General features: G+C 44.6%; 2 protein-coding genes across 8 annotated transcripts in view; one reads left to right on the forward strand and one right to left on the reverse strand.

Annotated features, from left to right (window-relative positions):
* The window catches only part of GCGR (glucagon receptor), a 42,097-nt gene extending 38,144 nt beyond the window's left edge, over positions 1 to 3,953 (forward strand). For both annotated transcript variants that reach the window (XM_083727627.1, XM_083727628.1), the window contains exons 11-14: positions 613 to 701; positions 1,044 to 1,182; positions 1,676 to 1,717; positions 2,603 to 3,953. In XM_083727627.1, the coding sequence (XP_083583753.1) occupies positions 613 to 701; positions 1,044 to 1,182; positions 1,676 to 1,717; positions 2,603 to 2,896 (564 nt within the window). In that variant the 3' untranslated portion in view covers positions 2,897 to 3,953. The remainder of the gene's footprint in view (positions 1 to 612; positions 702 to 1,043; positions 1,183 to 1,675; positions 1,718 to 2,602) is intronic.
* MCRIP1 (MAPK regulated corepressor interacting protein 1) lies at positions 3,322 to 24,249 on the reverse strand. 6 transcript variants are annotated; one of them, XM_083727863.1, is made up of 6 exons: positions 24,090 to 24,249; positions 23,457 to 23,517; positions 22,380 to 22,546; positions 21,813 to 21,914; positions 20,846 to 20,956; positions 3,322 to 4,865 (listed from the first exon to the last, which is right to left on the reverse strand). In XM_083727863.1, the coding sequence occupies exons 1-5, from the start codon at positions 24,232 to 24,234 to the stop codon at positions 20,892 to 20,894; spliced, it is 540 nt and encodes a 179-aa protein (XP_083583989.1). In that variant the 5' UTR covers positions 24,235 to 24,249; the 3' UTR covers positions 3,322 to 4,865; positions 20,846 to 20,891. The 6 variants fall into 6 exon arrangements, 5 of the variants coding, with proteins under 5 accessions (XP_083583989.1, XP_083583991.1, XP_083583988.1 ...); XM_083727865.1 differs by lacking the exon at positions 3,322 to 4,865 and adding an exon at positions 17,486 to 18,664 and having other exon boundaries at positions 22,380 to 22,498; XM_083727862.1 differs by lacking the exon at positions 3,322 to 4,865 and adding an exon at positions 17,486 to 18,664.
* Positions 24,250 to 26,361: the final 2,112 nt, after the last annotated feature.

Below are 26,361 nucleotides of genomic sequence, written 5' to 3' on the forward strand. Positions count from 1 at the left end.
CAGGGGCACACAGCCCACTTCCTTAACTGATGGATGCAGATCAGCTGAGGGAATTATCAACCCCCCTCCCCTTCCATAAAATGATCAAGTTGATGACAGGGAAGAGGGCACACAGCATCACCATCAAGGTGCTGAGCAGGGCATAGAGGCTTAAACCAGCACTGTCTCAACTAATTAACTAAATTATTTTTTGTGCTGTCAAGATGCTGCTGGGGTGGGGTGAGAAAACATTTCTTTGGGGACCCAATTTAGCCTCCAAGCCTAAGATAAGCCACCCCTGTTGTCCATGTTACCAACAACAATCATTTAGTATGTATATTATAGACAGCACTTTCCCTAAGTGCTCAAATCACAAAATGTTATTAGCAAGCATATGTACCAGTGATCCAGTAACTGTTCTGCAAACGTCTAATCCTATAGCCCCAGTGATGCATAGACATGGTCACAGCCTGGGGAGACCTGTGCAAGCCACTGAGAGCTTATGATGGGTCCAGAATTAATAACAGTAGTAATCGTGGCTAAAATTAGACCCTTATTTGCTATGCGTGTCTTTTGACTCTCCTGCAGTCCTGCCTCTTCTTCCCACTCAGACACTCTCTCTCTCTCTTTCAGATCAACTTCTTCATTTTCATCCGTATCATTCAGATATTGGTCTCTAAGCTCCGTGCCCACCAGATGCGCTACACAGACTACAAATTCCGGTACTGGCTCCTGCTCCCACCCGTCCCTGCTCTACAGTGCCATAGCTTTTCCCGGGATGGGAAGGTTCTTTTATCATCCTGTTTACGCCATCATTGCCCATGGCATCACAGCCTTTGTAGGTTAGGGGTATCCCTTCCACATGTCCATGGGTTTGGGGGATGGGTACACTGACTTTTTAAGGTGGCCTTCGATACGGGTCTAGCAGGTTTCTTTTCTTGTCATTCATAAGCCCATTCGTTCCTCCACCAGGTAGGTGGTTCATACGGGGTTCGGGCTAAATACTGTGGGATGCTGCTGCCTTTTGCTTGTCATGCATTCTAATTAGCTGATGCCCCATTTAGGCTGGCCAAGTCAACACTGACGCTCATCCCGTTGCTGGGAATCCACGAGGTGGTTTTTGCCTTTGTCACCGATGAGCATGCCCAGGGCACGCTGCGCTATGTCAAGCTCTTCTTTGACCTCTTCCTCAGCTCCTTCCAGGTGAGGCACACCAGAAGCCCATTCTTTGCTCAGGCCCATTCAAAAACTATAGAGAGACAAGCCTTTCTGGTTGCAATTATTATTTAATGTACGTTTCTGTGTATAAGACTAGGTTTTTTCCTATAAAAATTACGCTAAAAAGTGGGAGTTTCTTATACATGGATAGTGCATAGGGCGGACATTTGATTAGCTGCTGCCGTGTCTGTCCACGGCTGCTGGATGTGTTATTGGTTGCTGTGTCAATGGCTGGTGTTGATTGGCTGAAGCTGGGGCAATAGGACGGGTGATAGGCAACTTCTGCCAGTGAGGGAACAGATGAGCTCAACAACCCTGTGCAATCCCCCCCAAAGCACAATCCTCCCCCAAAAAAGCTCAAGATGTCTGAGCCATCTCCCCCCATCTTCTTAAATTTGAGTCCCCCAAAATAGGGGGTGTCATACATGGAAAAATACAGTAAATGGCATTATTCTGATTGACTTCTCTGCCTCTTTAGGGAATGCTGGTGGCCATTCTTTACTGCTTTGTGAATAAGGAGGTAAGTGTGCTCTAAACTGGGGTGGGGGTGTGGTGGAGGAGGGAGATACAGGACATGCAAGCTGCTGCACAGGTAGGAATGTATGGCAGCAAGGATGATTTCCACCTATATTATCTGCGTGGTATTGGAGGCACAGCTGGAACAAGATGCAATGTCTTTTGAAATACTGTCAGAGATGAGTGACCTACCCAGCTTAATTCAAGTGGTAAGAAGGCAGATGCAGTCAAAGCTCCTCATCCGTGTGTGTCTGTCGCCCATGTAACTGGAACTGTGTAAGCAGAACACAACCAGTGCGGAGCTGTTGTTACAAGTACAACGGAATCTGTGCAAGTGTTGTTGGTTGTGTTTGCTTCTTTCTGTACCCATTTCTGTTGCAACCGACCAGCTGCACATGGTTTCAGAAAGGGGCATGTGCAATTTTCAGTGGACAGAGCAGTAAGAGAGGTGGTGCTTAGCCCTTTCTCTGTCCGATGCTTTTCCACCACATCCTCCCATCTCCAATATGTCAGATCTTCTCAGCAAAGGTCTAGTCTGCACTGCTGATTTTGGAATTTGAGGGTGTCATGTGTCAGAGGGAGATGTGGTAAAAATGGCAGTGGGAAACATTTTAGGCACCCTTCTCCTTGAAAAATTTTCCCTTCTGAGGTTGCTTTTCACTACATGAAGCACACATGTTCAAATACACGTTTGTATGTAACTTGCAGTTGTGAGCCCTTAAACTGGCTGTATTACTCATATGCATGAGATTAATACAGAGTTTATTTATAAAGGTTTATAATCCTGCCATTTGTGGCAAAGCAGCCTACAGCGGATAATAATATTTAAAAATACAACCTCAAACCAGTAAATAACACATCCTCCCCGCAAATGTTTCTATCTCCATAGGTGCAGTCAGAGCTCATGAAGAAATGGACGCGCTGGAAGCTTGGCTGGGACATAGAAGAGGAATACAAGCACACGTACAGCCACACACCCCATGTCCGCAACGGGGGTACCAGGACCGGTGAGAAGCACAAGCTGGTTGGCAACTACCTCAATGGGCTGGGCCGCAGCCAAGCCACCATGCACACCAGCACTCAGTACCTGGAGAGGACAGCATGCAGTGCCAGTGAAAACTTGGCAGTGGCCGAGCAACCCCATTGCTACGAGTTCCCTGACACAGCCGAGAGCAACCTCTGAAGCTGACTTGCCCGTCTGCCCCTGGCTTATGGGGCCTGTCTCACTCTTTGCCCCCTGAGGCAGCCATCCTGCAGAGCAAAGAGGGCAGCTGGCAGCCCAGGAGGCTGTGGGACACATGACTGGAAAGTGTGCCCTCTGCCAAGCAGCTCGGCGCTGACTAGATGGTGCAAATTCCTTTTCCGTGCTGGAGACATGCTTACGAGAGACCCAGCAAGATGAGCTGCCTTGCCTGTCCGCATGCCGAATGCTCCAGGACATGAGATCCAGGGGACAGCCCAGCCACAGGGCATCCTGACAGAGGTGACAATGCCAAACAAGCTTTGTAGTGGGAGGAGATTCTGTACCATTGTTAGGAAACTTTGAAAGCCTGCACATTTATGATTGTGCCAGAATCAGCACTGATCAGACTCCTTAAGAATCTCCGATTTCCTCTTTTTAAAAAAACAACAACCAAAATCCAACAACCAAGTTTCTAGTCCTCATAAATTACAGAGAACAAGCACTATCTGCTAAATGCACACACACACACACACACACACACACAGGGTCTGTGCAATTTTTTTTTTTTAAATCAGTCATAGGGAAGGATATATCTAGAGGCTATCATATGTTTCTTTCATTTTCCCCAAACAAATTGTGCAGCAAAACATGCAAATGTATGTATAATTGTCCTATGCGAAGTGTCCCATTTGCAAAAGGCCAAATTTAGTGGTTGCAAAACTTGTACTCTCCAAGTACAAACTTTGCAGATCCACTTTCGCACATATGAAAATGTCGTATCTGGAACAGAGACGTCTTTGCCTTCAGGGCACACGGGATGGCATACCACTTAAAGAGATATTTTGGAGCCGTGCAGAAAGCATTGCCTGCAGAGTTTGGAAGGAAAACAGTACTACCATTCAGTATATATATCTACGTGGAAGTGACACGGCTCGCTTGGGTCATTGACTTTGTACGTGGCTCTACCATTGCATCCGCACTGTGGGCATGCTTGCACCTTCTGTGCTGGGTGACTCTGTAAATCTACTTGTGTGGGCAATACAAGCTCTGAAGGCCACTTCTGTGTCTGCGTATGTCTGCCTGTCAGTGCCAATGTTCGGGTGATTGAAGGACCCAATAAATTGTGCTGTATGTCCTGGCAACTTAGACGGTGCCTCCTGATGCCCTGAGATGTTTATCCTTGCTGGGGCCTGGACTGCCTTTCATTCACCAGCATGGACAGGAACAGGTGTCCTGCACCAGCCTTGTCCTTCAGAAGTACTAACCTTTCCAGGGAGGCCACGCAGCAGCTTTAAATTAGAACCACTGCAAGAAACAGGTAATTGCCAACTCCTGTGTGATGTCCCATCCAGTCCCCAAGTCCCTTTACAAAAGTGTTTCACTAGCACACTAGCATCCAAAATCTCCAAGCAGCAACTATTGGTATGTTCTTCTTTAAGAAGACTGCATTCCACACTGTCCAAAAAAAGCTTCTTTTTTAAAAAAAGGTTTTCAGCATATGTACATTCACATGTGCACGCATGCACAAATGTGGCTTCTGAACATGAACAGCCACATAATAACTCCATGCATACGCATCTTAGTGATGTGCCATAGCAGGACACCAACTGCAGTATGGAAGAAGTCCTCAGTGCTGGCATGTTAGGAAATCATCAGAGCAGTCGGAGGCCACCAGCTTCCTGCTACCTTCCTCTTGCCCATTCCCATTTGTAGCCAGTCTAAGCACTGGCAAGAAACAATCACCTTCAGCTGTGGTAGGCTTCAGGAGGCAGGTGGTCCGGTGGGGCAGAGAGCAGATTTCTCTCCATTCCTTACCTGCTTCCAGTCTGGTTTCTTCCTCTTCCATCCCATCACAGGTCTGCCTGTATACTATGGTGTGGATTCCCTCTGTGGGCAGAGAATGCTTTCTAGCCATGGACTTGTTGTCTGGTCTTAGACAGATTGCTTTCTTTCTGCCTCTGCAGCTTTCCTGTGAATGGGAATCGACTATAAACCAGAAACGTAATTTTCATTATTTTCTGCTGCAATTGTCTGGCCTTGAGCAAGTATTTTTTTTAGCCCTTACTCCAACTGCTAAGTCCAACAGGATGCTCAGGGGGTCTCCATCACAGGTGGTCATCACACGGAAAATATCGGCAGGAGTAGCATTTTCATTGTGAAGGCCTTGTTCTCTCTACTTCTGGTGGAGGGAGACATGTACACATAGAATGAGCTGGAATAAAGTTCAGGCAGGGCAGAATTGTAACAGGTTGATCTAAGAAAGGTCCCCCTAAAGCTGCCAAGGTGTATTTTTGAGATTAAATACTGTTCACATTATCTGACCTGGAATAAGGCCTGAATGCCAACTGAAAGGGCCTGGGCAAGGTTACTGCTCATTGTGGATTCTTACAGACATCTGTGGAAATAGTTTGAATGCTTATACAAGCCTGAAAAAAAGCATTTATATTGACATGTAATTTGATTCACAAAGCATTATTTGAGATAGTAACAACAGGCAAAACTTGAAGATGGGGCAAAGAGATCCTACTGAGGAAGAAGAAAGAGCAGGTAAGCTTGAAAATGAACTTGCAGCACATCCCAGATCCTTTTCTGTTAGGAAGGAACCTGTGACGCTCCAGATATTGCAGGACTACATGATCCTCCCTGATCATTGACCATCCCAGCCAGAGCTGATGGGAGTTAAGAGTCCAAAAACATCTTGAGGGCCACAGGTTTCCCATACCTGTGATATTAGATCACTGAAATCATACTGACTGCTCAGCTCTGCAGCCCTGCCCAGTCATGTCCGGAACCAGGTACTGAACACACATGGCCAATGATGTACTCAATAATCCACTAGTGGCGTCATTTCTGCAAAGCACCACACTTGAGAAAGTGCATGGCCCTTTTCCTGACGTGGGATGATGATGCACCCATTGTGCTCACTTTGGATGCCTGCTGGACGGGTTACAGAAGAAACGTAAATTGTGTAACATCTTTCACAAACACATAGCACTTGTCGTCGTCGTCCCCCCCCCCCCCGTGCTACGTGCGCAAACAGGAGAGCATAGTTATGTCACACACTCTCTCCAGTTCCTTTGTGCCTCCGCCTAAGGTGCTTTGGCAGCATGTGACTTCTAAGTCTCCCTGAGCTAGTTTTAGGAACCGGACAATCCCCTTGTTCATGGGATTAGTCTCCCTGTCTCTCCCCCAGTGCACCACCTCCCAAAATGCCCCCCCCCCAAACAGGGAAGCATATGCCAAATTAACACTCCGCTCGCTGCTACACATGCACACCCTCTTCAGTTTGACAGTGGGGTACATGCACACAGCCAGTTATTTGCTTGGCATTCATAATGCCTGTGACCCTCCAGCGAACGCCTTCCTCGTTTCATCTCCCACTGGTTTTAATTCAAAACAACACCTCGTTCCCAAGCCGTGAGATGTAGAGCTTTTCCTTCCCTCATTTGGGAAAGAACACAATCCAGGGCCCTCTGCGCCCTCAGCCAGACCGCAGTCACACCTGGGGCCTGATTGGCTTAAGACCCAACAGACTGTAAACATGTCCCAGAGCCAACATCAATGGCCACAGGGTACCCACACATTCTGTTTAGGACTCAAGAATCTGAAAGGCACAGCAGGCCCAAGTGACCATTTAATCCGAGCCTTCACTCCGTGTTAACATGCAACAGGAGAAGAGACGCAAAATCCCGCAAAGTAGGGCAATCTGTGCAATCTGGAGAAAAATGCTTTCTGCTCCAAACGATGGCAGTGATGGCTGTTTTGAAAATTCAGACATGATGAACTCGCAGAGCTTACCAAATGCTCTCTTTTATTCCAGCAAGCATTTTAATTGAAGTCTGATTTTAAAGGTTTAACCCATTTTTAGTCTTATGCTATTGGGTCCCCTGCACAACTGCTTAGAGAAGGCTGTGAGGAAGCGGCACACAGTTGCTGGTATCCGTCTCTCTGGGGAGACAATGGAAGAATGCACTATCAGGCGTAAAGTCAAACTGCTGGAAAGTTACAGTGCCTGCTGTGGCTGTAGAGACCGATATGGGAGAGACATGTTTTATTGCAGCTGGGGCAGATGAAGGAATCTGGTTTAATGGTTGCAGATGTAACATGGCATTTCTTTTCTCTGTGCTCTTCCCAGCAGTCTAGAGGATGTGATCTAGAGGAGAAATGACCGCTTGGATACATGAACTTTCTGTCTCCAAGCACTGCAGTTGTTTGCAAGGGATTCACACATGGTGGGGCATACAAGTGTCATACAAACCGTTGAAATAAAAAATGAGTTGCTATCTTGCATATAAGCTCACACTGCACATGGAATACAAGCACAGTGACCAGAAGTGCAAGTTGTCTTTGGAAACATAACAGCAGTATTTGCCTGGTTTATTATTTTCCTCTCTCTTGCAAACTTCACACTCAAGAGCAGACGAGAATGGACTCAAGAACCACCACCTCAGCCATCTGTTCACAGGCCTGTGGTGAGCAAGGGGCACAGACTGAGCTGATGTCTCCCCCCACCCCCTGCAAGGAAACCACTGCCGTCACCGGGTGCCTCTGACTGAGATAACGAGCCTAATTGAAGCAAATTGCCGGAGCACAAAGGCACTTGATGCAAAGGTAAATATGGCTGGTGGCGGGTCAGGCGCATGGCATGGATGGCTCGTTCTTCCCAGTTGTCAAAGTGTCTCAAAAGTGAAGCCCAAGAAAGATGCCTCGTGCCTGTCCTCTGAAAGAGAGCGCCCACAATGCTGTTGCCTTCAAAGAGGCTGAGAGATTGCTGTGACCACCACAGTGGAGGTAAAGGTAAAGGGACCCCTAACTGTTAGGTCCAGTCGTGGACGACTCTGGGGTTGCGGCGCTCATCTCGCTTTACTGGCTGAGGGAGCCAGCATACAGCTTCCGGGTCATGTGGCCAGCATGACTAAACCGTTTCTGGCGAACCAGAGCAGCGCACGGAAATGCCGTTTACCTTCCCGCTGAAGCGGTACCTATTTATCTACTTGCACTTTGACGTGCTTTCAAACTGCTAGGTTGGCAGGAGCAGGGACCGAACAACGGGAGCCGACCTTCTGATCGGCAAGTCCTAGGCTCTGTAGTTTAACCCACAGCACTACCCATGTGCCACCACATTGGAGAGAGGGGAGCAACTGCACTCTGGTTCTGTAATGCTCAAATTCCAAGACGAGCAATTAAATACTTGATAATGACGTGTCTCCCGCCGATTCAGTTCCAAGACTATGTGGGATGGTGGACAATGTCACCATGGCAGAACTTTCAGTAGCATGTTTGTGGACTCAGATGTGGACTCAGATGTTGTAGGTAAGCATCATAGGGCCAGCCCATAGCCAAGGGGGCTGGCTGTACCATCGTCATGAAGAGTCCAGGGAGACTGACTTTCGACCTTCACAGATACGAATCCTAGGCAGGCCTTGGACTCCTGGCAGCAATAATGCATGGTTGGCACACACCGTCCTTATCTCCCACCCTATCTAACTGTGCCCAAATGCAGAAAGCTGTGTCTCTATTGGCACACTGAGTAGAGTTGGCAGGATAAATTACAGCCCAAAGAGCACAGCACCCTAGGCACTCCTGTCTGTCGTGTGGGCGATGCTGTGCCTCTGACAGCCACTTAGTCTCCAAGCGCAGACAGAAACTTATGTAAGAGCCCCATCGGGGTCGATTTCACGGTCCAGATCCTAGAGCCTAGGGAGCAGGCAGAGACCCCACCCACACAACACAGGAGGTGCCGGCAGACATTCCTTCCTATTCCTGGCATGGGATGCTCTGATCTTATCAAGAAATGCTCACGATGGGAAACTCTGGACTATGGTGTCATGAACTTGGCCCAGAAAGGTGATTTAGAAAGAGCTAAAGTTGCTGCCACTCTCTACCCCACTACACACACACACACACACACACAACCTATTGATTCTTGGGGCCTATAAATTGTCCCCTGCCACATGTGTCTCTCAGAGGACTACTCCCAAAACAACTTGTGTCAGCCCAACTTCAACACCCCCCCCACTAGCTCCTCTTATCACTGCCTGCATTTCCCAATGAAGTGAGGCCCTTTTAGGGAGATTTGTTCTCCTTGGTTGCAAAGTTCTCTCACAGTGCAAAGAGCAGAAAGTGAAGCGGTTCCCTGGGCCCCACCAGTGCTGCTTGCTTCCCCAGCACTCTTGGGTTCCATGCACCACAGGGCAGGGCAGAAGATCAAATGCACAGACATTTTCTCCCAGCTGCAAAGGACCAGGGCACATGTCATCTGAGAAGAATGGGCTTCCATGGTAACGGGGGATGCTCTGACAAGAGCAGCACTAGCTAGGCAGGAATCCAGACTTCTTAGGAGGAATGCGTTACCTGCTGGTGGACACAGGCATGACTAAACACTAGGAGACAAGGACTTATCACAAAGTACATATAGACCAGCTCTGCCTAAGCACAGGTGAGCAACTTGTGATTGTGGAAGGGGGATGTTTTTAAGCCAGGCCATGCTGGTTCATATACACACATTACCTTGCCCACAGGAGTGATGGACTCAGGAGCTATCAGACTACTTCATATGGAGAGGAGTCTGTAAAATTAGCAAGCAACTGCACAGATGTCAAGGACTGGTACGATCATTCCTTTGCTAAATATACAATTACTGAAAAGGAGGACAATCAATCTTGAGTCTTGTTTCATATAGGAGTGGATATCCACAATCAATCTTTACACTAGCCTCAGTCCTGATTTGATTTCCCCTATCCCTCTGTGCAAGCAGTATCAAAGAATAAGATTTCAGAAGAGGAGGAGAGAATAAGAGTGTCAGAAGAGCAAGAGGGGGAGGTAGATGGGGCATGTGCAGCAATTCATGTGTCTTGCAAGGTGTCCAAGAAAAATATATAGGAAGAGAAGCTATAGCTGTCCCATCCACCACTCTGGTGTCAAAACAGTGAGACTTGAATTCCTTCTCAAATCTTTTCTCGGTTTAATTTATAAGATTCAGCTAGGCCTGCAATTGAAACAGAGCTGAAACAGTCAGAAAGAATAACTATTTCCAGCATTATTTCATTTGAATGATGATTCAAGGCCCACGTATGAAAACATCACTTTAAAGTGTTTTATAGAAATGTGTTTTCTATTCTGCTGCAAAGAAGTTCAGTAAAACCTCAAAACGTACTTTCACCACTTAGGCACATGCATTTCTGTGGATTAAAAGAGACATCATAATGTTTACACACTTTTAAATGCTAGCGCCTTAGGAATAATGTATGGAGAGGAAACGCACCATAATCAGCCTAATGAGTTTGGGAAGCTGTCATTCGGTTTCTGTTGCTCTCTTAGGGCCTTTTATTATCTCAATACTATCTTGTTTGTAACAACTCAGCGTTAATGGTAGTGATTCATTTTGCTCTTCACAGCGTAAAATTTGGTCATTAAAAGAAAATCAGATAACTGTCACAATCCTAGCTCTCTTACCAAATAAAATAAAACTAAACTGTTGGCTTCAGGAAAAATAAACAAACACATGCTAAACATATTCAGGAGCTATGTGGAATAAAAATGTTTCCACACTATACAAACTCCTTTTTAGATGGGAGCTAAGGGAAGCTAATGGATATGTAAACAAACAGGACAAGAACCTTAAAACTAAACCCAGCCAAAATTAAGTACTTTTAAGTTTCCTTGATTTCAGGAACGGCACTTGCTTAACTTTTCCTATCATTATCAACTGGATTTTGAAAAGCTTAATTAAATCATGCTTTGAAAAACAACAGCTTTGAGTTCCAAAACGTCACTGAAACCTGTTTAAAATTATATATTCTGCAGCTCAAAGCAGAAAAAGTCATTCAGGTATCTAGATCCCTTGTCATGACTCATAGGATAAGAGAAACTAGTTCATTCATAGATCAGGTTAAAAGAAGAATGAGCCTTGAGATGAATGGGATTTTTCACCATGTAGAAAAGGTAAACTGCAGGGTGTCTCACAGTTTACCCATTGATTAACTGGAAAAGGGGATGGAGAGGAAGTTTGCACAACCGGCAGACAATCAGTTTGATTTAGCACAATTAAGCTCATAAAGTGCTGCAACAGACTTACACACAGATCTCATAAAATGCCTCATAAGAAACAATGCAATCAAATTCAAGGTTGAGAAGCACAAGTGTTGGGATTCTAGAAAAATGAAGTATGCAGAAAAGACATCTGATAATCCTTACAGATAACACAGCTCACTGAGAAAATATCAGCTTGATGTACTGAACAGTCATCAAAGAGACAAACAATGTCAGGAACTGTTAGGGGAAACATAAAAATAAAGCCAAAAATATCACAACCACATATATTTGGGGTGTCAGCCTAACTTGAATACTGTGCTATTTTCACCCCATCTCAAGAAGCTACTAATTTGTCACAGAAGAATTGAAGAAACTGCAGTGAAAAGCACATGCGAACACACACATCTCTGGGGGAGAAAGCAGTTCCCAGGATTTGCAGTACAAGCAACCTAATTTCATTCTGGTATTGTTTGAGTTCACTTTTGTTATAGGGTGTTTGCCTTTTGTGATTCCAAATATAACTTGCATTCACTGCCCCACTGCTGCCATGGCACCTCCATCCCTCAGGCTGCACAGGACATTCCTAGAGATGCGCAGTCAAGCTTTGGTTCCAAGATGCTTCTATTGACCATCCTTTTAAAAACTAGTCATCTAGAGCCAAATGTATGCTTGTACCTTGTGAAAACAGTGCTGCCGCCCCAAATTCATTCTGTACTTGCAAGTATAGACTGAGCAGGTACAAGAACACCTACACAGATCAAGTGTACAGACTGAATTGTAGAGTTAATGCAAGACATCCGCTATAGTAAGTTGATGCAGAAATTTGGCTCTATTCCAAACACACACCTGAACCACACCACCAGGGATTCCATCCATGCCTATGAGGGTTCCTAGATCCTTTCACGCAGACCACATAACCGAATGTGTGTTTTGCGTATCTCAGCTCTGCGCCAACAGCAGTGTAATGACTACATAATTAAAGGCTTAAATGAAGGGAACAATGTTTTCTATCAGGGGCTGTTGGCCAAGCGCGTCATTAGAACTGAGTCACAACAATGAGCAACTCATTTCCAAGAACCACCCCCTCTAGATGCAGAAAAGGAAGTCCTTACTGATGCAAGGTGCAAACAGAACAGAGTCCCTCCCAATTTCTGGTAGCGTTATGTATTTCATAAGGGGTATATACGGCCAATGACAGATCTGTTCTTCTTGAAAACCTTCAGGGCATTTTAGAAGCCAATTCCGTACTTAGTTCTCATCACTATTCTGATTGAAGAAATCCAGCAATCAGTCTGCATACATCATTCACAGGGGTTTCTTAGCCTATTGTCATAGCAAACTGCCCTAGGTTAACAGGAGCTGTGTGGTTATCTGGCTACTGTCAGGATTGAATATGGAAAATCTAGGATTCAAAAGCTGGTTCAGCCCCAAGCTCATTGAGTAAGCCTAGACAAATCACATTCTCTCTGCCTACCTAACCTACAGTACAAAGGGCAGGGACTATGAGGGCAACTCCAGGTTGTATTTTGCAGGAGGGATTCAAGTGCAAACCAATTAAAGTGGATTAGAGTGCTCTGTCACCATAGTGCAACAAATCCTTTTTTAAAATGGATTTTTGTGATTAAGAAAGTGAAGAGGAAATGCACTGGCACAAATGGCTAACGGAAAGGTATATGAACACCCTACAAGCAAATCAGAACATATGCTCAGTAAAGACCACACATAAACTAACCTCTGCATAAGGTTAAATAGTGCAAGTAAATGAGGATGAATGCTCAATAAACAGGTTGTCTGGAGGAGCCCTGAGATTAGCATCCCATATGGAGCACCTTGGAAGGGCAGCATACATGTGCGGCAGATAAATTATCGCTTTAAAACTTCTCACACATAACTAGATGGATGGTTGGGTGATGCTGTGTATTCTCATCTGAATGAAAAGAGCTGAAGATGCGTCTGGAGGAATCAACCCTCAGCACCTGGGCTAACTTGGGCATAAGGAAGACTAGGCTTGAAAAATTCACACTTTCTATGTCAGTATGTATTTAGGGAAATCTTCATATTTTGAAGATAGCCCTTGTTGGTGAGTTAGCTTATTAAGACCACTTTGCTCTTCCTCACACAGGAAAGGTCAAAAACACTTCATGATTTCTAGAACTTAACTCCCCACCCCAAGTATGCTGGATAACTGGAGAACAAGTGGTGCCATGATAAAAAACAGATTGCAGAAGTTGATTTTGCTTAGCAGAGAAAATACTAAGAGGTGACATAATCTAGTATTCAACTACTTGAAGCCTGTCAACAGCAGGAAACAAATAGAAGAGCTCTACCAACCACCCAAAAGGTTGATGCTTGGCTTTAGGAAGAACGCTTTAACTCTATGATGATAGAAGACTATACACATTTGGTTCGGAATATGGTGGAATATGCTGATGTAGCTACATACATACGCTTCAGGTTACATACGTTTCAGGTTACAGACCCGCTAACCAAGAAATAGTGCTTCAGGTTAAGAACTTTGCTTCAGGATGAGAACAGAAATCGTGCTCCGGCTGCGCGGCAGCAGCAGCAGGCCCCATTAACTAAAGTGGTGCTTCAGGTTAAGTACAGTTTCAGGTTAAGTATGGACCTCCGGAACGAATTAAGTACTTAACCCAAGGTACCACTGTACATTTTAAAACTTAGTTCCTGATTACTGTAGATTAATGATCAGTATCCTGCATCAGAATAAACCACGTACTCTTTGGATATTAGGCTTTGCAGGTGCCAGTTCTTCCTTTCCAGGAGTTCTTCACTCTACCTCTGGGACACAGCAAGTTTAGACTCGAATTATTTCTAGTTTTTTTATAAGCTGGGAATAGATCACAAGGCATACATCTACCTATATTAACCTTGTTTGTACATTTTTCTGTTGTGCAACTGGGACAGCATACTGAGCAGGTCAGGCCGTCAACTCAATCTAGTCTGGTACAGTTGATGTTCTTGTGACTGGTTTCTTTTTCTTGTCTATTCACTCCCTAATGAGAGCCAAGACTTCGCCAACAAGGCACGTTTCATTTGTATCAGCACTGCCATCTTCAGACAAAAACAGGGAACGTCCCACAAAATTTTATCCAAACTTATTTCCCCATCAGGACAGAGAAAACAAGGGCATTGCTTCACACTTTGGCTCCTTTCACTTGAAGTTAGAGAGAAAACAGGAATGAGAGGAGAGGGTGCTCTTTGTTGGACTGAGTTTTATATTTTTATTTTCAGCCAGCCAAACCACTTCAGTTTTGTTTATAGGCAGGAAGGATGGCAGCCTCCTTACATTTATGGATGCAATCAATTAAACAAGTTTCAGTCCATCCAGCTAGAGCTTGGGTACTCCAAATTCTCTCTCTTGTGCCATACTGTATCACACAAGTTGCTGACTTCCAAGTAGAAATGAAAGTGGAACAAAGAAGGCCTCACACGGATTGACACACCGCTTCAGGCCCCCTGTCGCCCGGTGAGCAGATCTCACCTTATCCACACCTGCGCTGCTGTATAGCCACAAGATAATAATACCTGCTCTTCATTCTCCTATAACTTTTAACACTGTTTTAATCATGTTTGGCAACGCACCATCCCTTTCTATACATGTTATATAAATCACGAAACACTTGTGATTTCAGGGATATCACAGATTGATACAAGTCTTGCAGCAGAATCATGAGAACAGTAGTTAATTAGCTACCAGGCAGCTAATTAACAATAGGAAAGGTGTCCAAAGTAGACAAGAAAATAGGAAGAATAAAGAATAAAGAAGGCAACTTAAGCTTTCTGTTAGTGTGTTGGAAGTGGGGACAGACTCAATATGCAGATAGGCATATCTGTGTCATCAGGGATGAGCGTGGAATAGATGCAAAGGCTTTACTATCCTCATATCTAAGGGCCTACATGGATGGGTGAATTCTCTGAAAGGGATTTAGTGAGAAAGCAAGATTAAAAACACAGAATAGGAAATGTGACCATGTCTGTTGGACAGAAGAATATTCCTTATTTTCTGGGATCAACTAAGCAACATTGATCTGTATAGATGGATAAAAACCAACTAGCATGGGGAAGCCTCAATGTCCCATCCCTTGTCCTTGTGTATTTGGATGGATATAACAAGATCAAGCCACTCCCAACTCTTCCTAGTTAATGCAACACAAAAACCCCACCCTTTGTGTTAATGAGTGCTTGCTGACACATCAACTAGGGAAACTGTTCCACCCACATCAACATCAGATATTTGTTTTTACTCTGAACTCTCCACAGGTTTAAATCTATAGTATGAGCAACACCCTTTTTCTTTCTTTCATTAAATGGGTTTCTCTTCAACGTGCAAGGTATTTTAGGACAATTTCGATGCAAAACAAATGCACACTATTTTTGTTGTTGTGAGAAAGCTACATGTGCCCTTGCCTCCAAGCCATTTGCAAACTCGCTGCACTTTTTAATTTAAAAAAATACTCAAGCTACGGTATTTTGCAACTGGGAATTTGCTATTTCCTTTTATTTGCCACAACTGTTGCAGGTTTGAACACTGTACATACCTAAAAGTGATAAGCTTCCCTGACCCCATCATTTTGCCACTTTTTAAAAAGGTTCTCTAAAAGCTGAATATTTCTGTATCTTTTCTGAATCTGCTGTATCTTTCAGAAACAAGCATATTCACACAAAAACCTGTTACACACAAAGAGAGAGATTTGTAGAGCAGCCTGGCTGCCCCTTCTTTTTGCAATGCAATACCTTTCCAGAATTTCATTTTATTTTCCTTAGAATTTAATTATGGGTTTGAGTGAAGGTTTTGACCCCCCACCCCTCTGAAATGGAGTGGTGGTGGAAAGGCTATTCCCTGCAACAATATTCCTGTTCCTCTAGCGTTTCATGTGTGAAGGGTATCATGTCAACTTGTGCAGGATCAGAGCCAGCATTAACAGCAAGGACTATTAAATCCAATTACTTTTGTGATTTGGTAAAAGTCCTCACTTTTTCAGCAGTGAGAACATTTTTTTATTTAATGTAATTAGACCCACTATGCCAACATTTGACCCCATAACCCCAAAAAGAATTCTAGGCCACAAAATGCAAGGGGCGGGAGGGGGGGAATAGCTCATAAACCTCACAGGTCAGACTCTCTAAATAGGACTGTGTTTCAAGAGATTCACAGTGGCCAGAGGTGACAGGGTTCAGCCTTGGTGAAGTGATGGGGGAAATCTTGCATCTAGTAAGTGTAATTTAGATGGCAATAAATCCTCTGGACCAAAGGACGAAAACAGATCTGGGTATATTAATAGATGCAGCATTTAAATCCCAGTCCCCTCAGACAGCAACAGGGATGTCTCATGCTTTCTTGCAGGACTGTGGTACCTTATGAGTGTGGAAAACAGTGCAGGTTTCCAAAGCCATTAAGTTGGCTTCCACAGACCTATGTATAAGGTGTAAAAAGACAAGTGTTCCATGTTGTTAATTCAGGTACCAGGACTTACTCTTCCAGTTCCACACTCACAATCACTTAAGCTGAATAGAATCCCCCACTGCTCATGTAAGTGTATGCTAAAAGAATGGGGAAAGCACACTATTTCACAACTTTTGATCATTCGAGTATGGCTGGCTGGGTAAGAGGTGACAAGCTCATCTCAAGAGACCATGAGCATGTGCCCTGAAGTTCCACAACAACGGGAATCATGCAAAAACAAGATGACGTGTGATCCATCTACAAATACAGCCGCCACGTTAAGTAGAAGGCAGAGCGTAGGGATTGGCAGCTGGAGGCCCAGGGACAAAATCAAAGCTGGCAAATGAATAGTCATTTAGCTGCAGACCAAGAATACACACACACACACACACACACACACACACACGTACCTAGGACACTTTATTCCCAAGCACCCACACTGGGGTTAGTTTCTGTACTCGGTTAGTGTTAAACTGCCTTGTGAAACCCAGCCATACAGGTGGGGTATAAATAATAAATTATATCATTATTTTTATTATTATTGCTTCATTCACTCACTTTCCACAAGGCACCCACATGTCAGCATCCAATTGTTGTCCCCCGTGTTTCTTCTATGGTTCTTCTGCCTTTTCTCGGAGCTCAGAATATCTACTTTTAATTTTTTAATAGAACTGGTTCCAGTTTTTCTGCACACGCAGATAGCCATAGCTAGGCTTTTCCAATTCCAATGTGTGTGGTGTCTTGTCGGGCAGGTGAACATATCAGCAGTATCACACCTCCACTATCACCTCTATAAGGGGCATCATTTTATCAAGAATTCTTTATTATTCCCTTAGTTCCGATCATTAGCATCAAGACACGTTTTTGGCCATAATTATTTAAAAAGTTAAGTTCTTCACACAATAATGTCAAAATGAAAAGTGCCATGGTGCTAACTTTTAAGATTTAAGACTCACCCCTCTTTCTCTTCATTGCCATCGTTTCAGCACTGCAGATTTTCCCTATCACTTTCAAAGACCTAAAGGTAATCTCATTATTGCACTTAAATAAACTAAAAAAAACTGACTATAGGAAATGGCTGCCCAAATGTCGTCCTCCTTTACCCATATAGTTGTGTGGCGCACAGTAATGTGGATGGTACGTAGCAGGATATACACATATAAAAGTTTCGCCCACCATGTTAATTTTGCATTTTTAAAACATAGCATTATAAACTCTCTGGTCAAAGTCTATACCAAGCCCATCACTCTTGAGTGATTAAGGGTCAATTTACATGATAAAATGTTTATGTTGAGAAATCAGCATGAGCTGCTTTGTTCCATATAATCTTATCACATTACAGTTGTGCCCACATTTGGAATATTTTTGGGGGTGGGTGGGTGTCTGGCAAAGGTGTCTCGTCTAACGATGCAGCCACTCAGGTGAGAGGTTGCAGGGGACACTGCCCAGTCAAATCAAAGGAAAGACTCAAATTATGTAGGTGTAACACAAACAGCCACATGGGTTAGCACTAATAAACGACCATTCTGTAGCCTTTTCAACAGAATGGACAGATGTGATCAGCACATTTACAGTCTTTGGCATCCCAACACAATGGGTTGAGGGCTGACATCTAGCCTCAAAGATTCACAAAGCACTGCAAGCTGGAACAGGATAAGTAATTCTGAGGCTGATAATATTTTCTGAAATCTATAAAGCCTATACACATCCCAAAATATCTGGTGAAGAACAAGGGACATAACTACATATCACCAAAAACAACATGTCTGGTTCTCCTTGTTTTCCTCAAAAATGGGGGGGGGGCTAGACACAGGGCTGTTTTGGGCTGCAACCACATTTTCCCTGAGGCAGCATTGCACTAAAGCATAACCTATTAAACACAAGAAAGAGCAATAATGATTGATGGAAAGAAGTAACCTCTATGGACCAACCCCACAAATAGAATGTAAACCTATCCCAAGTAAAGATTTACACTTTCAGAGAGTCTTGGAAAATTGCCCTCTTTGTTTAGCTTGGATCAACAAATAAGATTTCACTTAATTGGGTTAATTCCCATGTTGGCTTCATATTTCAGCCAAAAAAGAAACCCTGCAATTCTGCATGAAGGGAAGTGCATGATTAAGGGTGCTGAGGGATTTACTGAAACCATCCTGTTTATCATTATCACACCACGGCAACCTTTATTTTCTTCATTTGATCTTCTATATCTTCTTTGACGTCTCCTTGGCACTATGCTCCATGTTGCTTTCATAGCTACGTTTTTGTGCTGCCTGTTGGCAGAGAAACACACTCTGTTCTAATCCAATTCATGACATGACATTCGGTCAAAGTAAACAAACTGGTCAGGCTGGGTGCAAATATTGCCCACTTCAATCAAGATTGGCAAAAGCGCTCAGCAAGTTGGATATGATTTCAAATCTAGCCTAAAGATATATTTGGGAAAGCAGACTGAGATAAAATATCCACAGCACAGCAAACTACTGAGGATTCAAGTGTTACTGCATTTGGGGGTGCTGATTCAGTTTGCTGCGGTAGGAAAATCCTGCTAATCCAACTAAAGGTAATAATATCACCTGCAGCCAGATTACAGTGTGAAAATAATGTTAGCTTCCTGTTGACCCTACAGGCACCACTGCTCTAGTTCCCAGACTTCAAGGAGGAAAAATACCTTACTAAGCAACACTCCCTACCCTGTTGCCTTAGGGAAAACGGATGTCTGAAAGTCTCCACCATTCTGCTGCAGAGGCACATATGTGTTCTGTGCACACAAAAACTTCTTAAGGTGTCAGCTAAGACTACTCAACATAACGCAACACCAGATAAACCCTGTGCTAACCCTATTAAGCACCAAGGATAGCAAACACTGTAGGTGCCTGCTGCCAATCACACAGAAAATTACCATGTCATTAGCCAAGGAAATAGCAAGTTGTGAGAGAGGCCTTGCTTCACAGTAGGTGTCACCTCATAGCTAACATGAAGCACTTTCCCCAACCAGCCCGCAACTCCACTCCTTCACAGCACGATGTGAACACCCTTCTAAGGTGCACAAAATAATGTGTATCCAAATGGCAACTGTTTACCAAGCACTAGGATATCTTTCTGAATACTGATAGCTAAATACAGCACACCTAAGGGACTAGATATTTCATAGTTCCTTCTCCCCTACAGGATTGCAAAAGGGACTTGAATGCTCTTCTGGAGGCTTAACCATCACAAGAGCATCAGGTTAGGTTGAACTGTAAATTACTCCAGACAGACTAAGTTGCAACTAGCCCAGCACCAATGGAGAGTAATAGTCAAGTAAAAACACAGGAAGCTGCCAAGCACTGCCGTTAGGGAAACAAAAGGAACAAAACAAATCCCCTTCCTTTTGAGAAAATTCACTCTGGCTCAGGTGAAGCAGTTCAGAACAATGAGAACATGGAACCCAAAGAAAGATTGGTAAGCAAGCCCCGTTCATGGGAACCCAGCTAGAGATGCAGGATAAATTCTCAGAGCAGAATGTCAAAATGACTAACCAGTTTTTATTTACAACACTCCTTAAAAGACAGACACAGACCAAGAGGGGACATTACAAAGGGAAAAGAACAGCCACCATGCCCCTTGCCTACCCAACTCTGAGCAGGGTCCCCAACATCACTGCCTGAGCTGGACACAAACATGGGCACTACTGCCACTTGCCAGTGCCCAGCACACACCAAGGCTGTCCCCAGCCCTGCTGGGGCACAGGGGCTGGGCTCTGGGGCTAGCTCAGAAATGCTACCTGCCCCCCCCCCCTGGCTGGGGCTGCAAGTCAGCCAAGTGTAAAGACAGCAGAACCTGGAGCACCTGCTCAGCTCAGAATAAGGGTGTCAACTCAGTTTTATCCTATACAACAGAATCCCAAAAGAGTTTTCCCTTGGGAGACTTTGTACCTGGGTCCCTCAGCCTCTATCTTCAGCGTTTCGCCAATGTTGTGCCACAGAGCTGAGCAGATAGCATATGGAGATCGTAGCACAACACTCTTTCATCCTCCAGTCTAAAAGCTCAGGTACTGTATGAGGAGTCAGTCTGAATTCTCACAATGTATTGATAGGGTGGACTACGAAAACCCATATTGCTTCTGTCCCATCATTCTCTCTTAGCCTTGCCCTAAGAAGGGCTGGGCTTTGAGACGGGTATAGGGAGAGATTAGATATTGTTCCTGATTCTTCTGCCTTATTCCACACTCCTAAAACAGACAGGGTACACACCAACCTCTTGGCCACCATCAGAGTAAAATGTCATTTACTAAGGGGGAAAGGTAATTTCTGGGGCCAATTGTAGAATGAAGGCAGGCAGGCCAGGCCAGGCCAAGGGAAGCTGTGAAGAAAAGGCAAGAAGCCTATCCTTCCTTAGGGAATTCAGAGCCAGCCCCAGGCACAAGCCAGACCAAAGGAGGAAACCAACACAAAGTCATCAAATTCATGTACCAGTGGCCACACGCCAGCACTTGGGGCTGAGGCAGGCCGAGCCATTTTAGGATTTCTTAGCATCCTGTGTGTTCCGCCGCTTTAGGTCACTCAAGTCAACAGGTCTGAAAGCTGTCAAAAAATAAGAAAGGAGACACAATTTAGGGTAAGATTCCTGACTACCAACATTGCTTTCCATCAATACTCCCTCCAGCCTGCCTTGATAAGAACAAAGATGCTAGCCTCCCCACCATCACCTAACAGTTAGTACCCTAAATTGGAATTCAGATCACAGGTAACCTACACACCTAATTAAATGGTTTGAGTTGGTACCTCAGACCTATTCAACACTGCAGGCCATTACTACAACCCAAACCCAAGGGGTCTCCAGTTCTACCTAGAATGATAACCTAAATTCTTCAACCAGAAAATCTCTAATATGCAAGAAAGTAGGTACATCTATATTCATGTACCTAATCAAATTCATGGACTATAACACTATCACTATATGTTTCCAACTATCCTCCTATACAAGTGAGTTTTCACCGTATGTCTGAAGAGCAAGAAAGATGAGGGCAAATGGGCTTCCCACGGAAACAAATGTCAGAGCCTGAGGCCAACTGCTGAAAAGCCCCTTTCATGCATAGCCATCTAGCTCAACCCCAGAGAGAACCGGAAAAGGGCTTGAATTGAGTCAATAGACAGATCTGTATTGGAGCAGTCAGTCCAGGCCATATAAACCTTTAAAAGTCAACACCAGCACTTTGAACTGAGCCCTGAAACTATCTGGAAACCAATGACAACAATGCTTCTAGTGATGGGTTTCAGTTAGGAGTCTTTCAGCTGCATCTTAGACTCTATGTTTTCAAATGCTCTGCAAAGCCAGTCCTACATCAGAGTAATCTAAACTGCCTGTCACCAAGGAGGTGTAACCATGACTAAATTAGACCTCTCTTTGAAAGGGGAAAGCTAGCAAAAGAAAACTCACTTTTCAGACTGGGGTTTGGCATCTTCTCCACATACTCCTCCACAAGTCCCCGTTCACCACTTGCCATCTGATTGCGGAGATCCCGCTCCACACACTGCCATGCTGCAGAGAAGGGGAACAGTTAAAGTGGGGATAAAACTTCACATACAAACTTTAGCCCAAGAGTACTGCCAGCTTTTGGCACCCTAAGACAGCCTAGACACCAAGCAGTGGTCCCACCGTTACTACGGTAGAAGTCTTCAAATGCAAATAAAGAAGCAGGGAGGCAATGACAGCTGTTGTTATGCTGGATGCAGAATCAGAAGACAAGTCTCACATACCCTCAGAACTATCCGTCAGTTCCAAGAGTTGGATTCATATCTAAACATTCCAATGAGTCTCATCTTCATTTTCTTCACTTTCCCGCACCCATGTTAAATACACGAGTAACGAAAAAATGACACCAGAACTGGCAACCGCATGAGAAACATATGTTACATACAGGGTAAGAGATAAGGAAATGTGCTACTGACTCAGTGGAGATGCAGCAACTGAAGAGATCAGTCTTCTCAAATGTAAATACTGCACCTTCAGAGATGAAACGCACATTCTCCTCATGTGCAGGAGTGAAGATCTCACTGCTGTTGCTTGGGGAGCGAGGGCTGCTGTTTCTCTTGCCGTTGTATACAACTCGGGAGACAGGAGAACTGGAAGTGCAGTGGAGACCCCAGTGAGAGAGGAAACAAGACACTGATCTTTGCCACAAATAAAGAAGCAAAAAAGGAAGATTTATGCTAGCTATCCTGGCAAAAGGATCCTTTAGCTCTACAGACCATTCAATGTGGCTGCTATTACACTTTTCAGAGAATGTGACCAATACAGACTGCGGTTGTGCTTAGTTGTCATTTACATCAGGAGTAGGCAGACTTCAGGCATGCAAAATCTACTTCTTTTTTTAACTAGAGCTCAATGATCCAACTATCACAGCCAACTCACAAGAGTTGCACACTTAGAATTGAAGAACACTGAGCTCAGGAATTTGTTTTGAATATGAGCACTGAACTAAATTGAGCTCACAGTCCTTCTATATAAAAATCTACCTTGGGTTACCCCACCCTTTTCATCACTTGAGCCGCATGACTTCGGAGGGATGGTCACTTTTTTATTGTCAGTGCTAAGCAACTGGGAATCAAAAATCCTTATTGATCTACTTCAAATCACTCAGAGATCTATTCTGATATCCCTATGGCCGACCCCTGATTAGCATGACACCTTCTTATGTACAAAGTGTTAAACAGTTATTGTTTCAGACTCAAAACTAAAGTTATATAGACAAAGAAAAGAAACTTGGAGGAACTGACATCCAAACATCACCTAGTGAAGCTAGGTGGGGAGGTGAACACAAAGACCCATGCTAATGATCAGTTAAAGGTTCAATCAATGATATCCATTTACCTTTATTGCCCACACCATTCCTGAACCACTGTCAGCAGGTAGCAACACAGAAAGATTTTTGGTACATAACCGTGGTATACCCAACCACCAAAGACAGCAAAATCAGCACTGGGAGCTGAAAGTCTCCAATCATCGAGGAGTCAATACATTCTGACAGCCCGCTCAGTACTAACACAAGTTCAATTCCCACAAGCCCATAAGTTTTCTCACCTCGTCATGGCTGGCTTTTTCCCAACTCTGGCCCAAGTCCTGGATGTGTGGCTTGGCAGTGCTAAAACAAAGACAAGACACTGAGCTCAGTGGGGAGGACCCTCAATAAATCACACGGGTGGGGACAAATTGCTCCAGTAACCGACTTTGGATGGAAGCATCTATGCCCACCTCTGCTATTACATTTAAGGAGATTGCAACATCCGGTAAGTCCCACCCCATCGCTAAAAATCCTCAAATGTGTCAAAAAGCCCTGAAGCCCCCCGACCACCACTTCGGGACCCCACCGCCCTCCTCCCTGCTCCGAGTCCAGTCCCTAGAGGCACCTGCGCCTTGGGGCACCCCAATATTTCCCTCAACAACGCCCCCCCTCCAATCCGCAACCCTACGCTCCCCTCAGGCACGGAGTAGGGATGTCAAGCTTCGTGAGGGAGGTGCGGGGAGAGGGAGGCCCAAGCAGCCGCACTTCTTCTCCCGGCCCCGAACGACAACAAGGCAGGCGTGGAGTTTGGGGACTGCGCTACTAGGCCCAGAGGAACAGAAAGGGAGCACTTCCACGGGGGGCCGGGGAAGAAAGGGCGCCCCACTCGCCGCGGCCCCACCCTCAATTCCCCACCCCGCAACCCTCTTCACCTGGGCCCGGGTTAAGTCCCGGCTTCTCTCGCTGCTGCCAGGCCCGGGGCGGAAGAGAGCGCCTAGGCCGGGCTGCGCGTGCGCACTGCGGGCGAATGGGCCCGGGTAGCCCCTGCACCGAGTACCCGAGGGAGGAGGTTTCCATGGAAACCGAGCGGCTGGGCAGGGAGGGGTATCCATGGAAACGGGAGTGAGGGGTGGGGAAGAGAAGCTCTGGGAGACGTGGGAGAGGGCGGGGAGGGTCTCCAGAAACGGGGAAATGGGGCAGGAGCCGGAGCGGGACGGAGGCTTCTTAAAAGAAATCGCGTTTCCCTCCTTTGTGAGCTTCGCGAAGTCGGCATTGCCCAAAGCAGAGTCGCCACTTCCCAGGCTTGGGTCAGGATCCAACTGAGCGCTACCCGCCCCCCAATTTACCGTGTGTCCCGTTTTGTGGACGTTTGAGGCTTCTCTCCACATCCTGTTTTCATAATCATTACTCTCTAAGTCTACGCCAACTAAGTGTGGGCAATTCTGTGATTACGGGGGGAAATCATTGACATGATTTCACACATTTACATTAACATTTTCCGTGTTTGTATTCGACTTGCAATCTGAAAAGAGCCTTCTCCAGTTTTCCGAGATCTAGCTCTCTTTGGGATGGCATTTAGGATGCATGGTTGACAGAAAGGATGGAGAAATTTCCCATTAATTAGGAAATGTTATTTTTTTTCTGGTGTAGGATTAATTTTAGACCTTGCCCAAGCCTTCAGGATAGGGCACACTATATAGATTGACACTTTCAAATAGCAATACAAAAGCAATCCCTTTCTCTCTCACACACTTGTAGTATTTTTAAAATTCGTTTTTTAACTTGCCCATTTGAATGGGTTTTTGTCATTACACAGTGTTCTGTAGAAGCATTTTAAAGTGCTGCATTCGGAAGGGGAATCATGGGAGTGGAGACTTCCTGGTTTAGTACAACTCCAACACATTAGGAACTAAGTTTTCAACAAAAGTCTCCTAAATTTAGCCAAACAAATGTAGGTAAAAATAAGAGAAAACCAGTTGTTTTTGCTTACTAGACAAGGGCAGATCAAAGATCCTTGCTGGACACTGAAGCCCTGACTTCTGACCAATCTTGTACATCACCTTGCTTATCATCATATTGGGCATTATCTGTGCCTATCATCTATTGCCAGGGCTAAAAGTTATTTAAAAGTAAAGCTGAGGATCTCAGGATGTTGAGCAGTGTCCCCAAACTTAATGCATGTGCAGTGTATTATAGAGTGAGCCCTGACAATAGCTCTGCATGGTGATGTATGCTTAGATGGCAACCACAGTGACACCTAACCAAATATGTAGGAAGCCTGAAGCAACTGTGAGTTGTGCAGAGCTGCCCTACTTCTGTCACAGCATGCTGACCCAGATGGTGCAAGTGATTCACTACTGATTTTCACCAAGAGACAAACTATCCAACTGGGAAGTAGTATTTAGCACTTATCAGGTGTCTCTGAGTGGACAAACCTCCAAGCATTGACTCTTCTCCAAGAAATGCCATATCTAATTTTCTTCCCGTCTTGTTCATGCATTTGCCAAGTCATTACTAAAGCCAACTCAAGTCATTTGGGACAAAAATAGTAAGAACTTTATTACAGGCCTCTTATTCCCCTTCCAAGTGATAGGTTGCAGGAACAACACCTCTGTACCTGAAACCTATCAGAAAGAAGCAGCCACAAACAAAAGAAGCCCAATTATTTAATTTCTTCAAACTCTGTGGTGTACCATAGACTGTGCAATTATCAGAAACATTGCACAGCTGAGGGCTAATATCCACCATCTTGCATTGCCATTTCATTCTTCTGCCTTCCAGAGAAAAGAGCATGCAAAGATTCATAGAATTGTAGAGTTGGAAGGGACCACGAGGATCATCTAGTCCAATCACCTGAGCTATAGTATGCTGCACATATTTTAAGTGCTGCAAAAAAAATACTCAAGTTGCATAATTTAATAATACAGAATTGTAGCATTGGAAGGGACCCCAAGGGTCATCAAGTCCAACTCCCTGCAGTGCAGGAATCTCAACATCTAATCTGAAACCATACCAGACCCTGCTTAGCTTTGCAAATGTGCTAACAATTTTATTACTGCACCACTAGGAGGACATTGACCCATACTTAACAGAATGAAATAATGGTGCAACAGGGACAATGTCTAATGGACAACTTCAAGGTTAATACATGTCCTCCATCAAAGTTAAACAGCTAGATGTGTATGAATGAGAACTTTTAGGCAT

The sequence above is a fragment of the Podarcis gaigeae genome (assembly GCF_964106915.1).
Source record: "Podarcis gaigeae genome assembly, chromosome: 2".
Taxonomy (NCBI): Eukaryota; Metazoa; Chordata; class Lepidosauria; order Squamata; family Lacertidae; genus Podarcis; species Podarcis gaigeae.